The following is a 15,002-nucleotide window of genomic DNA, read 5'->3' on the forward strand; positions in this document are numbered from 1 at the left end:
TCTCTCTCTCTCTCTGTGTGTGTGTGTGTGTGTGTGTGTGTGTGTGTGTGTGTGTGTGTGTGTTTGAATGTGCACATGTGCAGGTGCTCATGTATGGAGCCAGATGACAACCTTGGGTATTGCTCCTCTTGCTTCTTTTTGAGTCTCTCACTGGTCTGGTCTGGGCTACACTGGTTGGCCAAGAATTGGCTTGTCCCTTACTCTACAGGGATAGGGTAACAGGAGGAATCCACCCTGGCAAGCTTATTCTCATACAGATTCTGTAGATGAAACTCGGGTCCTCATGTTTGCAAGGTAAATATTTTTCCAACTAAGCTATCTCCTCAGCCCAACAATGTGAGCCTTTAAATTCTTAATAAATGTCTTTGTATTATAATGCTTTGACTTCTGTACTTTTCTTAATATATCATAGTATTTATATATGTCCATAGTTGATAGTCATAAAATCAATGAATAATTTTAACATTTACTGTACCTGTTATGATAAATATCCTAGCTATTTAAATCAAAGAGAACATTACCAATAAAAACAATTAGAGGGAATACTTTATGGACACATAATGATTATAAATCATATATAACAAATATAAATATGTGTAAATTTTTTTACTGTATTGCTTGGTATGTCCATAACAATACACTCCAAATGATCTTCTAAAATGAGAGTTGGTTACTCTCCCATCAGGAAAAATATTTTAACCTTGTACCTGGATAGGCCACCTGAGTTCTTTGAACTGTACAATGTAGCAGAGATTAAGGATACGCTCCAGTTCTGAATGTGATCCTTACTTGGCCTGACAACTTTCTTGCCTTGACTTGAAACCAGGTGCCACCTGAGAAGCGCCGGTTTCCTGAGACTCTATGTTATGGGAAGCCTCCTCTGGGGGGTGAGAACCTGGGAACTAAGAGTAAGTGGCACCAGAGAGGAGCCACAGAGCCCTGAGACATCATGGGAATGAGATGAGAAGCAAGTCACTTGACAGGAGAACTTCAAGTCCCCCAAGACCTAAACTGGATGTTCCATGGGAATATTCTCAGAATTCCTGATGATGGACACTATAAAATGGTCATGCCAGGTGACCAGATTTTAGAAGAGCTTGTTGGACAGCAATAGAAGAAAGAATGAGCATTATATTATGAATTCTGGTGAATAAAACAGATATGACAGTTCAAACAGGCTTGGAAGCCACAAACAATAAATCACATATCAAAAGACAGTACAGCATTATAGAGGCCCAATGACAGAGGTTGAATAGGACCCCAAAGCATCTAAATCCATATCGCTAAGTGGAAAGAGGGTCTGACAGTTAGGTCAAAATGGGAGACATGATGGTGTTCAAGGAGGATGGTTTAGAACATGCAAAGATCTTGGGGTGAGCAAGAATAGAGTTCACTCCCGAAATGAAGGAAACGTAACGGTGACAATACAGGCAGTGACAGTGGGTAAGGATGAAGTGACTGAAGCCACAAAGGGTCCTGGCTGTGCTCCTGGGGAATTCTGTCTCTATTTAATGGGGGATAGGAAGCCACTGAAGGACTTGAAGTATTCTGAACTGTGGGAAATGCCTCAGCAGAGTTCTGACCAAACAAGGGGCAGCAGCTACATGCAAAAAGGCCATTTAGTGGGACAAGACAATGATGTAGTCGAGGGAGAATGGCTGTCAGAAAGAGAGTACATTAGGACTGGCATCTAGTGTGTCACTTGCCGTAACATGCCAGAGTGATACTGAGGTAGTAAAAACTTTCAGCAAAACAAGTACTTGGATGTATGGGTATACTTGGATACAAGATGAGATTGGCAGAAAAATAACTATCTGTAATGAGTGCAACAGCAATGAAGTAGCAAGGGGGTGCAGAGCAGAACACATCTGTGCGACAGGCACACATCTGAATAGGCAAAGGGAAAAGACGAGGCATTCCAGGTTTAGCTACAGATGAGAATCCAACATGGTTCCCTCTACTGAAAAGGCAGACACAATGTAAACGCCAACATTAGGGAACAGGTGAGATATATTAGAAGACACATTTGACACAGATATCTCTGTTGAAGATGATCAGGGTAGAAAACCCACTGCAATGGAAACAGCAGCCTGTAAAAGAATGCTAGCAGATGGCACTTTGAAAGCAATGGGGACGTAGGCTAAGATAAGCGCCTCTGGGGCTCTTTTTTTTGTGTAACTATCTGATTCATTTTCTCTTCTGAGATTATAAAATAATTACATCATATCCTCTTCCCTTTCTTTCCTCCAACCACTCCCCTTCTGAACTTCTTATCATGGTTGCCTGATTACGTAAATCATTGGTACTTTTAGATTTTCTATATTGCCAAAAGTGGACCTTTAGTTTGAAAACATCTATAATAAGCATATAGAATGTTTATTACAAAAAGCCATAAGCACTCTTAAATTTTTAAAGAGTATTTTCATTGACTTTATCATCAATGCCTTGTCTATCGATACTCCTGGAGATCAAGTTTATATACCTTCATGGACTGAGTATAATAACTCTCAAGTCATTGAGTATCATGAAATTGATTGTAAGTTCGGGTATTTCCCAACTATAAAAGTTCTTCTCTTCATCAAATAGTAGAAGAAGTCCTGAGAAATTCAGGACTTTTAAAACAGCTTTTAATTCAAACAGAGGAAGAGAAACAAAGGCGAAAGCCACAGGCAATCTGGTTGGCATGGCAGCACAGATGTGAAGAAAGCTGCTGCCTCCCTCACCTAAGGTACAGGGACCATAGAAGAAGCAGTGGAAAGACTGGAGGAGTCAAAGGATAAAGGCGTGTCCAGTGAGATTGTGCTTCTAGGGATGCTCAAAGCTGTACCATGTCACACCAACATGACTGCCTGGACAGGAGCTAGAGAAGGAGGACACCAACAGGCACTCTAACATGGACTGGAAAAGCGGCAGAGGCCTCCACCCTACACAAAGAAATACAGGAAATTAAGGAATTCTGAGAGCAGAAGAAATGCTCTTCCCTGGGAGAGAACACACCACTGGATAGCCAATAGCAAATGGTTAGCCCTGAAAGCATACATACAAGTAACAATAAAGAGGCTGAGCAAGGTATGTTTTATGTATTCAGGAACGTGTGTGTGTGTGTGTGTGTGTGTGTGTGTGTGTGTGTGTGTGTGTGTGTAACGAAAATTAATGGAACGCCATGAATCTGCAAAAAAAGCAAGGAATATAGGGGAGGAAGGGAAGGAGATACTATGCAACTATATTATAATCTCAAAAAATAAAAGACTAAAGGAAAACAAGTGGCTTAGTTTTTCCCAGGCAACCAGAGGACAGCTTTGGAGAGGGAGTAGCCAGACTTGCAAGGATGAGACATGCTTGCCAGGTCATAAAATCACAGGAGGTACAAGACCTGTGCTGTGACCTTAAGATAAATTCAGGGAATTTCAAACAGACAAAGTAGGAAAGTGTGTATTCGGGGACTGAGGAAAAGGTGAGTACAGGCAGAGGGCCAAGTGAGTAATGGCCAAGGACACTGTGTTAAGTTGTAATGACTGCCCCAATGGGAGAAACATCCAGAAGAGTAAACGGGGGAGGAGGTAAGGGAGATGGAAAAGACAAAAATCGGACATCATTTCAAAGGTATTGGGATTTTTTTTTAAATTGCTTATTTTGCTTTTGTTTGGCACTGGGCTGAAGCCTTCCTGTAAAAATGGAAACCACAGAAAAATGTCAAGAGCTATTTTGGAGTTAGCATTAAAGGAAACCTTAAGTAACTGAAATGATAGAATGGTATGAAAGCAACCGAAGATTAACAGGAGGATGGTTGCTATCCCACGGACAGAGGGTTTTGTTTCCATTTTAGATATGACTTTGGATACTTTTCTCATATAGTGGCTGGAATAATATGGTTGATCCTTCTACATAAGACAGCCATTAAGCACAGCAAGAAGCATGTGAAGATATTGTTAACACTAGGGAAGAAAGTCTGGGGTGGCTAAATAAATTTGACAGCCATCAGAATATAAGTAGGGGGTAAGTCAGTTCACAGGGTGAAGACACCATTTGTTGCAAACTGCCTGTCCCAGACACTTAGCTTACAGTATCACATTGGATCCCCAGAACAACTCTTAAGACATTGTCACTGCAGGAAGCTTGAGAGGGATAAAGACTGGGAGGTAGATGATTGGAGCAAAATAGTACAATCCAGACGCAGAGGGCTAAAGTGTGAATGGGAACCCAGGAGGTGGAAGGTAAACCACATGAATGAGACTGGAATGAGAAGAGATGATTCAAGAGAAGAAACTTTCAAGGCCAAAGAGTTAACAGTGAAGTCAGGGACGGGAAGACGACTGAGAGGCAGGGTCAGGGCAGAGGAAACAGAGCTCACTCTTGTTTAAAGGGATGTGGGAAAGGTTATGCAGGGAAAACAAAGAATAGTCTAGAGAGGACAGGGTGTGGGGCTCACACCTGTAACTCTTGCACAGGGCGGTCTGGAGAAACAGCACAAGTTCAAGGCCAGCCTGGGCCATACACGGAGATCCTGTCTCAACACAGAAAAATATAAGCAAGTCACTGAGTAAACAAACAAATTACTGCCATCAACAAAAGAAATTAAAAGGCCATGGAATAGTCTGGAAGACAGTGGTTCCACAGGCAAGCCAGAGGGGTGGAGCAGGCAACAGGAACTTTAGGTAATTTTAGAGAATGAAAGAATGCTGAGGTATCTCAGAGCTTAATGGTGCCTATTAGCGCCTCATTTGCTTTTAATAGGAATAGCAGAGATGGTCTGGGCCTTAATAGGGAAAAGAAATGCCTTATTTGCTTTCAATCTTCATATAGTTGCAAGGATTAATACTATTAATTTAAATATACGGCAAGCCATTTCTACACACAGAGAGAACTCCATCATTCACAAGAAGGTTTGGAAATCTCCTTCTCTAGCAAGAACATGCCACTTCCATTTACAAATAAGTTATTAAGATACTTAATAAGCACTGCAAATTGTGTTTTAATCTACAGGGTTAAATTCAAGCATCGTATGCTAGAATTTGTTTTATTCAAGAATATTGAAGGAAAATTTTCTGAGGCAAGTAATGTGTTCATTTTCAAGGGATATTAGGATTCAGGAAAGCAATAGATACATAACATAATGTGTCAAGGGCAATAAAATAGTACAAACACAATCATCAACAACGAGAAAAACTAACAAGGACTCACTAATAGTTGTTATGTGGTAGAAACAGCATGCATATTCATTGTATGCAGTAAAATGGAGTGATTGTTGGTGATGCTCAATAGATTGAAAAAAAGCACTCCCCCAAAACGCCTAAGCGCACACACACTGGTGTGCACACTTACACACACATGTCCTACTGGTAGCCTGGACAGAAATACTCCAGCCTGATATTTAAGCCAAAATAAAGATATCTGAAGTCAACATAAAATCAATATACCAACCCTTTTAAAATGATATATGTTGCTGGACTTAAAACGTCAGGTGAAAAAAAGTTTTTTCTGCAGACCAAAGAGGCATCTTGTCCATATGTAGGAAAAACCACAGCATGAACCACTCACCATCAAGAACATAGGATTCACAATGAGATGGGTGCTCACGGGCACAATTATCATAAAGGCAGGTACATGGTCTTCTGGTTACTAGTTCAGCTAACGCAACAGTCAACAGTGTTACATGGTGTGCTCATCAACTGTGCGGGCTGATAGTCCAAGAAAATGCTCACGTGACTCAAAAATTATTTCATGGCACAACATTCAACAACTATCTCTGAGGAACAGAAATAATTCTGACTGGCTGGCAAGGCAGCTCGTGAGAACATACCTCCTGTCTGGTTGGTGGGCCATGTGGCCAACGTCCTCCGGACAGTCCTGTAACATGGGCTGGAGTTCTTCCTGGGGCGAAGGGGTGAGAGTGGCTGTGGACTGATGGCTATAGGACACAGCAGCTGGAGAAGAAGCAGCCCCCCGTACAGGGGGTGTGGGGCCTCTTTCATCCTCCTCTTCCTCTAGCTCATCCTGTTGCAAATACATCCTTGCAGGTGGCACAGGACATGGCATTTCTTGGTCATAGCTACGACAGATTATAAGAAGGTGCGGTAAACTATTTGTATTAGAGCATGCTGGCACTAAATTACTTTCAGGTTGGTAGGTCTGGGCCTAATTAAAGAATCATTGTTAGGAACCAGCTCGTTGTTAGAAGTTATCAGAACATACAACAGCATGGCATAGGGGTGGAAAGTCTTAAAATAGGAAATAACTTTGCATAGTTGTTTTAGTGCATCTCCAACATACTTGGGCCATTCTGGCTTTGTCATTCATAGGTTTTTGTTTGTTTCCTTGTTTTTTTAGAGAAAGGATGAAAATGTACTGCAAATGGCCCAAGGTGATGTTCTAAACTGGGAGAATCCTTCCAAAGGGGCTCAAGCTATTTAGTCCAGCACCACCCATGTTTCCTCTGACACTATAATGAAGCAGCTTGGCTTCTTTCGTTGAGTACCAGACTGACTGGTTTGTAATTGGGATTCTGAATGTCAAACACAATGGCCTTGGACAATCAAATGCCTTTTCCTCCAAGACAGAGCTGCAATGGGCATCAGGATGCAGACAGGGAGAGCAAGCTCTCCTCATCCTCTCGCCCCTGGGCATGGTCATTCATTTCAATGGCAGAGACAGATTATACTGTATAAATTGTATACTTCTTTTTCTTACTGTCTCTCCCTTTATTTTTTCTTCTTCTATTTCAGAGAGACAGCAGGTCTTGTTTTACAATCTAGCCTAGCCTCAGTCTCACAATCTGGCCGAGGCCTCCTGACCACGGGGATTACAGGCATGCCCGATGAGAGCTCCTTTTGTTAGCCCCGCCTTTACTAATATGCCACCACCTGTTTGGCTTCCATCGGAGATACTGTGCTTATTCTGTGCATCCTTTTCCTTTTCTAATTCTAATGAGTTCTCCTTTGTCCCTCTTGTCTGTTACCTTTGTTCTCAAGAAGCAAAGGAATTTGTTCTCATATCTGGACATCTTATAGAGCACTCTTCATGTTTTCTCTCTTCTGCATCAAGCAATTCCCCGGCCCATCTCTACCCGCTCTGTAAGAAGCCACCCGAGAGTCCAGCTCTTCACTTGTGCTTGCTGTATGTGCCACTGTGGCAACCTTTCAATCCATCCCTTTGCTTCTGATCCCACATTTTCCCCCGTATCTTCAAGTGGCTCCAAATTTGCAAAATTAATTGTGCGGCTCTCACGGACCATTCGTTTACTCCAGAGCAATAAACTATTCATCAATTGCTTGAACAATAAAAGATAAAAATGCCAAGGCAAAGGCAAGATATTCGGGGATCAGCCGATCTGGTTTACATCTGCCTTCCCAGCTTCCCCGCTCCCATCCATGTGTTTCCTCTTAGCTCTCCAGGAGTCTGCATCTCTGTGTGGTCCCGGTGTCCAGAACCCCCGGTTCTTTATTCAGAACCTTCCCCTGTGTCAAGGTTAAGAACAGCTGCCATTTGATCAGGAAGCTGCTATTCTTCCCATTTGAAACCATGCTCTTTGGGGTGTCCGTGTATCGCCCAAAGGGTTTGTTTTTGTTTTTTCTTTCTTTATCTAAACTTCACGTTAATAGTGTGTGTGTGTGTACTAAGTAGTAACTATAGTATTAAAATAGCTGGGACAATAAACTTTTAAAAACAACAGCTGACCGGATCTTTGTTACTTGCACACTCCGTGCCAGCAAATTTACTGACTCGGTAAAATTTATATGTAACCACAAAATCAGTCTGGGTGACATTTTCATGGTCATTCCCACATCTGCACAGAGGCCCAAATCAAACCACCTGCTGTGTATGGTCCCAGCTGAGGTTAACATATACATATACATATACATATACATATACATATACATATACATATATATATATATGGGGGTAGGGAGAGAGAGAGACAGATAGAGGCAGACAGAGAGAGAGAGAGAGAGAGAGAGAGAGAGAGAGAAAGAAAGAGAGAGAAAGCGAGAGAGAGCGAGAGAATGAGAGAGAGAGAGAGAGAGAGAGAGAGAGAGAGAGAGAGAGAGAGACTTGGTCCCCCAGAGAAGGGGAAAGGGACAAGATCTCCTAAGCTAATTGGGAGCATGTGGGGAGGGGAGAGGGAGCTAGGAGAATGAGAAGGGGAGAAGAGGAGGGGAGAGGAGGACATGAGGGAGCAGGAAGACTGAGTCAGGGGAAGAACAGAGGGGAGCAAGAAAAGAGACACCATCATACAGGGAGCCATTATAGGTTTAAAGAGAATTCTGGCACTAGGGAAATGTCCAGAGATCTACAAGGTTGACCCCAACTAACAATCTATGCAATAGTCAAGAGGCTACCTTAAATGCCCTTCTCCGAAAATGAGATTGAGCACTACCTTATATGCCATCCTAGAGCCTTCATCCAGTAGCTGATGGAAGCAGAAGCAGACCCCCCACAGCTAAACACTGAGCTGAACTCTGGAATCCAGTTGCAGAGAGGGAGGAGTGATGAGCAAAGGGGTCAAGACCAGGCTGGAGAAACCCACAGAAACAGCTGACCTGAACAAGAGGGAGCTCATGGACCCCAGACTGATAGCTGGGAATCCAGCATAGGACCAACCCAGACTCCCTTGAACAAGGAGGTCAGTTTGGAGGTCTGGGAAATCTATGGGGCCACTGGTAGTGGATCAGTATTTACCCCTAGTACACAAATAGACTTTGGGAGCCCATTCCATATAGAGGGATACTCTCTCAGCCTAGACACATAGGGAGGGTCTAGGCCCTGCTCCAAATGATATGACAGACTTTGAAGATCCCCCATGGAAGTTTAAATTAAAAAAAAAAGAAAAAAGGAAATTAACTTTTCAAAAAATAAAAGAAAAAAATATAATGACCTGCTTTCAGGAGTTCATATTTATACCCTAAATAATCACCCTCCAAACAGTTTTCATAGTTCTAAGCTTCTTCCTTAATTTCTTTCATTTCTTTTGAGTTTTGCAGCAATATTGGTGATTTTCCTGACTGTCGTGACATGCAATGGAGGTGTGGCTGTACCACTAAGCTAAGGAAGGTAGTGATGGACTCTGTGTCCCTGACAGGTGAATACGCTCATAAATGACCTAGTGCTGTTGGCTGTGAGCATCCCATTAGTGAAGAACATATGTTAAGGAAAGTATTTTAAACAAAACATATGCACTGACAAAAATCACTGAGGTGGAGACTCGGAGGAACTCCTTCCTCCTTCCCCTAGGCATTCATATTCAGTAACGGAGCATCAGCAGTGAACACCTCCAGGAAGGCAAGGGCTATACAGAGAAACCCTGTCTTGAACAGTGCCATAAAAAAAAATACAATGTGATCACTACCGGATAGGCATTTTTCCATTCCAATATAATCTATTGGGATTAACATCACATAACATGTTTTCACAATGGCTTCAGTGGATCTATGAGTATATAAATATTTTTGGAAATATCATGCAGTCCTGTATATATGGTTCCATGCATATGAGCTTACATGTACACACACTATTTTTAATATGTACGTACATGTGTACACATATATAATTAGAAGCATCTGTACACTTGCATATACATATAACATGTGTGTCAAAGAAGCTTCCTAAAACTTAAGTCATATTTGAGACAGACCTAGGGAGAGCTCCTACATGGGTGCAAATAAAATGCATGTATACATAATACAGGCATCTAATTTTCAGACACTAAGGAAACTTCCTAAACCTTCATTCATATTTGAAATTTCACTGATGAGGGCTATTAAGTCCTGCTGCTTGATTTAGAGACTGGCGTTTGGGAACCTGAGGAATCTCCCGTGGCAATACCGTGCACCCTGACTTGTCTGCTCTGACACGTGCTCACCTCTTACCACGCCTGACCCCCTTACCTTTCATCTACGGACAGGCTGTAGTCTTCGCTGTTGCTATGTGGGGGAGGATGCGCCGGGGGAGGGGGAAGCAAGTCTGCCCAGTTCATTCCACCCTGCTTGGGGGCCTTTGGTGTCCTTGCCCCTTTCTTGTGCCCCTGGCTCCCTAGAAAAGAAATAAAATACAGATCCTTTGTTCCTGACCTTTACATTTAATTTTCCATTATTAAAGAAATTAATATTATCTGCTACTATCCTACAATTCATCTCTCCTCTCTCTTCTCTCTCTCTCTCTCTCTCTCTCTCTCTCTCTCTCTCACACACACACACACACACACACACACACACACACACACCACACATGCTCTTTTCTTCATTAAGCAGAACTTGATACAAGAGAAAAGGCAAAATACTTCCAAGTTCAACTGCCAAGTACATAGCAAAGGCAGCAAATAAGCTTAAATGAATTTTACAAGTCATATCATTAATAGCAATCTTCCCACAGCAATTAATTGCATTATGGATTATCATCTGAAACAAATGAGCTGTGCACATATTTTCTGGAGTGCCTTTTTATTATTTAATTGCTGAATCTTAAAATACAATAAAATACAGATACGATCTATTAGTGTTCTACTGTTGCATTAAATCACTGAATATATATAATTTGTACTTGTCCATTGGAAAGTTCCAGGCACAATGAAGTTGCTCATTTTCTTGGAGAAGGGAGCTAGGGGTAAAATAAATTGCCTGAAGAACTAATATATTTAATGACAAAAGAAGGAGAGAAATGCATTTTAGAAAAGTAGTTTTAAATCACTATTTCTGTAAAATTATAGCTTATAATAATAAGATGATGTTCCTGAATGTTTCCAGTAGATTGAAGTAGACCAACTATTCATTTACTATGGCATTTTGACTTTAGAATGGACTTACTGTTTAAACATTGGTAGCTGTATCTAAACTAATTGTTAGAGAGTTTTAAGTCAAAAGATTGTGTTCGACGAAACTCTCCCACTTAAAGTATTTCAGATCTACGTGGACATACATTAACAATATGGAGTCTGTAATTATTTTTTCTCAGATGAGCCCCCAGTATCACGGAATTACTTTAATTTTTTCTTATGACTCTGAAATAAGTCCCGCGGGAGAAGAAACAGGCCTTCGCTTATTCAATAGCCTTTAAAATGATTTTAAGTCCCTTGGGACTTTTCAGGCCCAGGAACTGTTTGTCATGCTAGCTGTTCTTGGGCTGGTCTGTTATTGCATCAAAGTGTGGGCTGAAGGGCAAGCCAGCTGTTAATAATAAACGGTGACTGTCAGTCACATGCCTGGGGTCTCTATGTTCTCTTACACCTACAGCTGCCTGGATTGGGAGGACTATGGGGCATGAGCCATGGAGTTAGCCTTCCTCATGGTTTCCTCATATACATCTTCCCCAAGAACAGCATCTGCCTTCAGATGCTCAACAATGCAGCCCTACCCTGAGTTTCATTCATGGGCTTTGCTCTCCTCCACCTAGCCTTAGATTTCAAATCTTCAGTATCCTCTCACCAAGCACTCACAGAATAACCAACGCTAACAGAAGTGTCAAGGTCAGGTATCTAAAGTGAGGGATGTAGAAGCCAGCTGGAAATCCACAACCTGGAATTATGTCCTTCCCAATCAGTATACGATGTTCTCTACAAACAGCTGAGAATTCAAAGACGAAGAGGCATATAGTAATCAAACACTCAGATACTGTATATGATTTTTCCAGAAACAGATACTCAAATTTCAAATTCTTTGAAAAGAGAATAGTCAATACAATCTGAGAAAAATCTAAAATCTAAAATGGTAGAGAATCATCTCTAAGCTCCTTAAATTCTCTTGGGTATCTTTCCAGCAAGGCTAGAAAATGCCGCACCATCGTGCCCCGGCTAAGGGAAGATGGGGAGCTGCAAATGTGGGCATCACTACAGAAGAGGGCAGGGCCACTGCACACAAAGACCCTAGCAACAACTCCTGCAGTTGCCAGGAAGCTCCATTCTTCTCTGTCCTGGAGAAATGCACTCCTCTTAAGATCAATCGCTCTGTTCTCATTGTGGTGTGACTTGCCACATGTTAGTTCTAATAATGAACCGCCTTTAATTACAAAAAACAGGACTTAACTGCCAGCAAACTCCCATCTGCAGCCCTATCTGAAAAACAGCTGGCAGACAGCTGCAGCCGCACACGGACCCACAGGGAAGCCTCACTGTGGCTTCTGAGCCAGGACAGGCTGAGACTGGGAGGAAACTTCCTGAGCTTTCCAGCAAGAACTGGGAGATCTCAGAGAGTGGGAACTAAGATAGGTTCCTGCCGTCCGTCCCTCCAGCCCCCATTATTGTTTCTTGGGCTTTCTTCTCCTCAAGCACACCAGTGGTAACCTAGTTAGCAAATTAATCTCATATGCACTGTTTGGGGTTAGATTTTGGCTAAGGGAAGAAAAAGAAGTTTAACTGCCTTGAAAAATTATTGTATACTTTTGACTCTGTTAAGACTCAGTAACAAGGAAACACAACGCTTGGTGCGAGATGCCAGGCGGGACAGGAAGCAGTTTCTTGAGCGGACAATTGCTTTAAACTGCAGACCAAACCTGGGTCTGGGACTCCTAGGATACAGAGAGGTGATACAAGCACTTCAGTACAACAGTTCATAGCACCCTGTTCATCATTTCTTTTTAAGAGAAAAACTGACACTGTCTTTTTTGTCTTTTTTTTTTTTTTTTTTTTTTTTTTTTTTTTTGTACTTACCAGATGTACTACTGCCCCGATCTGAGCTGTTGTAAGATCCTCCTGTATTCTGGTCATAGGACTGGTTGTATGGAATGGTTGGGGGGATTGTATCATTTGCCCGATAATCTAGACAGTTTGGATAGAAAAAAAAAGATAATTATTTATTTCCTCTTAGTTATTTCACGTTTGTTTTGTTTATATTTCTGGGTAAGTGAAGAAGCCAGGTGGACCATTTCCTTGTCTGATTTCATTTTTTTCTCTTCAGATTATCAGAGTAGAGAAAAAGCTTCTAGTTGAAGTGGACACATACATGTATGTGTTTTTAAATATAACAACAAGGAGTGTGGTCACAGCCTTGGAATACAGTGCATGTTTAACCTATATTAGAACTTGGATTCAGTTGAAAGCCCAGAACAGTATACTTGTAAACTATCTCCCTCCCCCACCCCAGAAGGCAGAGGTATTGTCAACCAAGACAGATGCCAACTGTATCCAGACCTAAATCTTTGTTCATTCTCTTAGGCTGCCTCTCTGCTTAAGCACACACCAAGGCTGTGCTCTGTAGCCTAACTTCAAATGGTAACATATATAGCAGATCAGCGACATAGGTAACTCTAGCTATGTAGTAACAAAACTTAGACACGTCAGCAACATTGTATCCAGTAACAATATATCCCTAATAAGGAAACACAGTGTCTCAATCCAGCCCAGCAAGGCCACTTGCTTGGGCAGAGGTGAAAATGTAAATGATAAGCCTACCACTGGCACAGGGGCACCGCTCAGTCTGTCAGTCTGTTCCCATTCCCAAGTCTTTACTCTACTCAGTTTGCTCTCAAACAGTATAAATGAGCCGAAGTTGTAAACTATTTGTACACAGGACTTCCAGACCTTTCTAAGGCTCACAGTGAAAGCACATAATTTGGCAGAAAAAAATGTGACAAGACTTTGAACCACCACAGTGAACTCCATGACTATAGAAGCTGTCCTGTCCTTGTCAGTATTTGTCATGAACTTATGCAGGAGTCTTAATGAATTTCATTAATTTGGGTTATTATATCAATCAAGTGCTTCCTGAAACTTGGGAAAAGGTTAGATGACTTTATGATGAAATTAAAACATATAGCGTGGATTTAATCAAATGAAATGCTTAAATTACCTTGTGGTAATCTCGAGTTGTAAGCCCCAAGAAAAGAAATCCTTGCCTCTAATTACTTACAGTAAAATGCATCTTTTACCTGTTTACTTGCACAACATTGTCCCATCTATTCAAATGAGAGCAATCTTGTTTTTCCTAGAGGTATAACTTTGCAAATCATGCTATTACGGCAGTAGCCCGAAGAACTACAAAGAAATCAAGCACCCATCTCCTCCAACCCACACATTACAATACAGAGACAGACATTCCCCTCAGGCCATACAATACCATTCCAGTGCTTCAAGTTAATATTAAACTCAATTTATTTTAGGCTCTATACTGACAGACTTCAATCAGGTCAACCAAGGAAATTTAGGTCCTAGAATTATATATTATAGCAGCCAGAGTTACCACATGAAATGATACAAGAAATTGAACCACTTCTCCAGTTCGAGTTTAATTTAATTATTTTTCTTCAGTTTGATATAAAAGTGCCATTCGCTTATATGACCATGTAGAAGCAATTATCTTCCATCCTCAAGTGGAAAGGATGGAATAGTCTATTTATTGAGAATGTGAGGCATTGTGCGAGCTGTACATCTACCTTATGAATAAAAGATTGCGTGTCCTAAGCAATCCCTCACCTACTATTAAATTTAAATTAATCTCCAAACCATTTGAAAATACTTATATATTATTATAAAATCAATTTTCCAAGGTTATTGTTGTGCTAATTAACTCTTTGACACTGGAAATTTTGAAGCCAAAGAAACAAGAATAATTTCAGTAATCAAAGGGCAGATTTGGTTTGGTAGCCACAGAGTGGTTTTCATAGTTGCTGCTGGGGTTAAGGGTAATGCTACGGAAAGGGGTGGGAACAGATGCAAAACCCTTCACCTTTGTTCAGCTTGTTTTGCTCCATGATGTTATACTGAATTGGTGCCACTTCCTGTTTCTGCTGACCCGGAGGCTTCCAGTGTTTCTCGCTGGAGTCCCCGCCGCCATTGTTCATGTTGTTGCTGAGATTGGCCTGGATGAGCTGCGTAGTGGCGTAGGGAGTGGGCTGCCCTGATGGATTGACAAAACGCCCGTCCTTCAGATTTGGGCTATTGAAGGTTTTCATCTCATTGATTTTGTTACTAAGGTCCACATCACCATAAACAGTTGACTCAGGGAGCATCAGATTTGTTTGTTTGTTATCCAGTTGGTTGTTATAATTTGCTATACAATCAGCTACGTGCAACGAAGAGG

General features: G+C 41.5%; 1 protein-coding gene across 4 annotated transcripts in view; it reads right to left on the minus strand.

The window, feature by feature from the left end:
- Window positions 1–15,002, minus strand: part of Robo1 (roundabout guidance receptor 1) — a 370,504-nt gene that overhangs the window by 26,317 nt on the left and 329,185 nt on the right. For 2 of the 4 annotated variants that reach the window (XM_027412417.2, XM_027412418.1), the window contains 4 exons: window positions 14,649–14,819; window positions 12,635–12,742; window positions 9,882–10,026; window positions 5,801–6,049 (listed from right to left, as the gene is read on the minus strand). In XM_027412417.2, coding sequence (XP_027268218.1) covers window positions 5,801–6,049; window positions 9,882–10,026; window positions 12,635–12,742; window positions 14,649–14,819 — 673 coding nt within the window. Of the gene's footprint in view, window positions 1–5,800; window positions 6,050–9,881; window positions 10,027–12,634; window positions 12,743–14,648; window positions 14,985–15,002 lie in introns of all 4 variants that reach the window. The other 2 variants (XM_027412416.2, XM_027412415.2) reach the window with 1 other exon arrangement.

The sequence above is a fragment of the Cricetulus griseus genome, chromosome 4 (genome assembly GCF_003668045.3).
Source record: "Cricetulus griseus strain 17A/GY chromosome 4, alternate assembly CriGri-PICRH-1.0, whole genome shotgun sequence".
Lineage (NCBI taxonomy): Eukaryota > Metazoa > Chordata > Mammalia > Rodentia > Cricetidae > Cricetulus > Cricetulus griseus.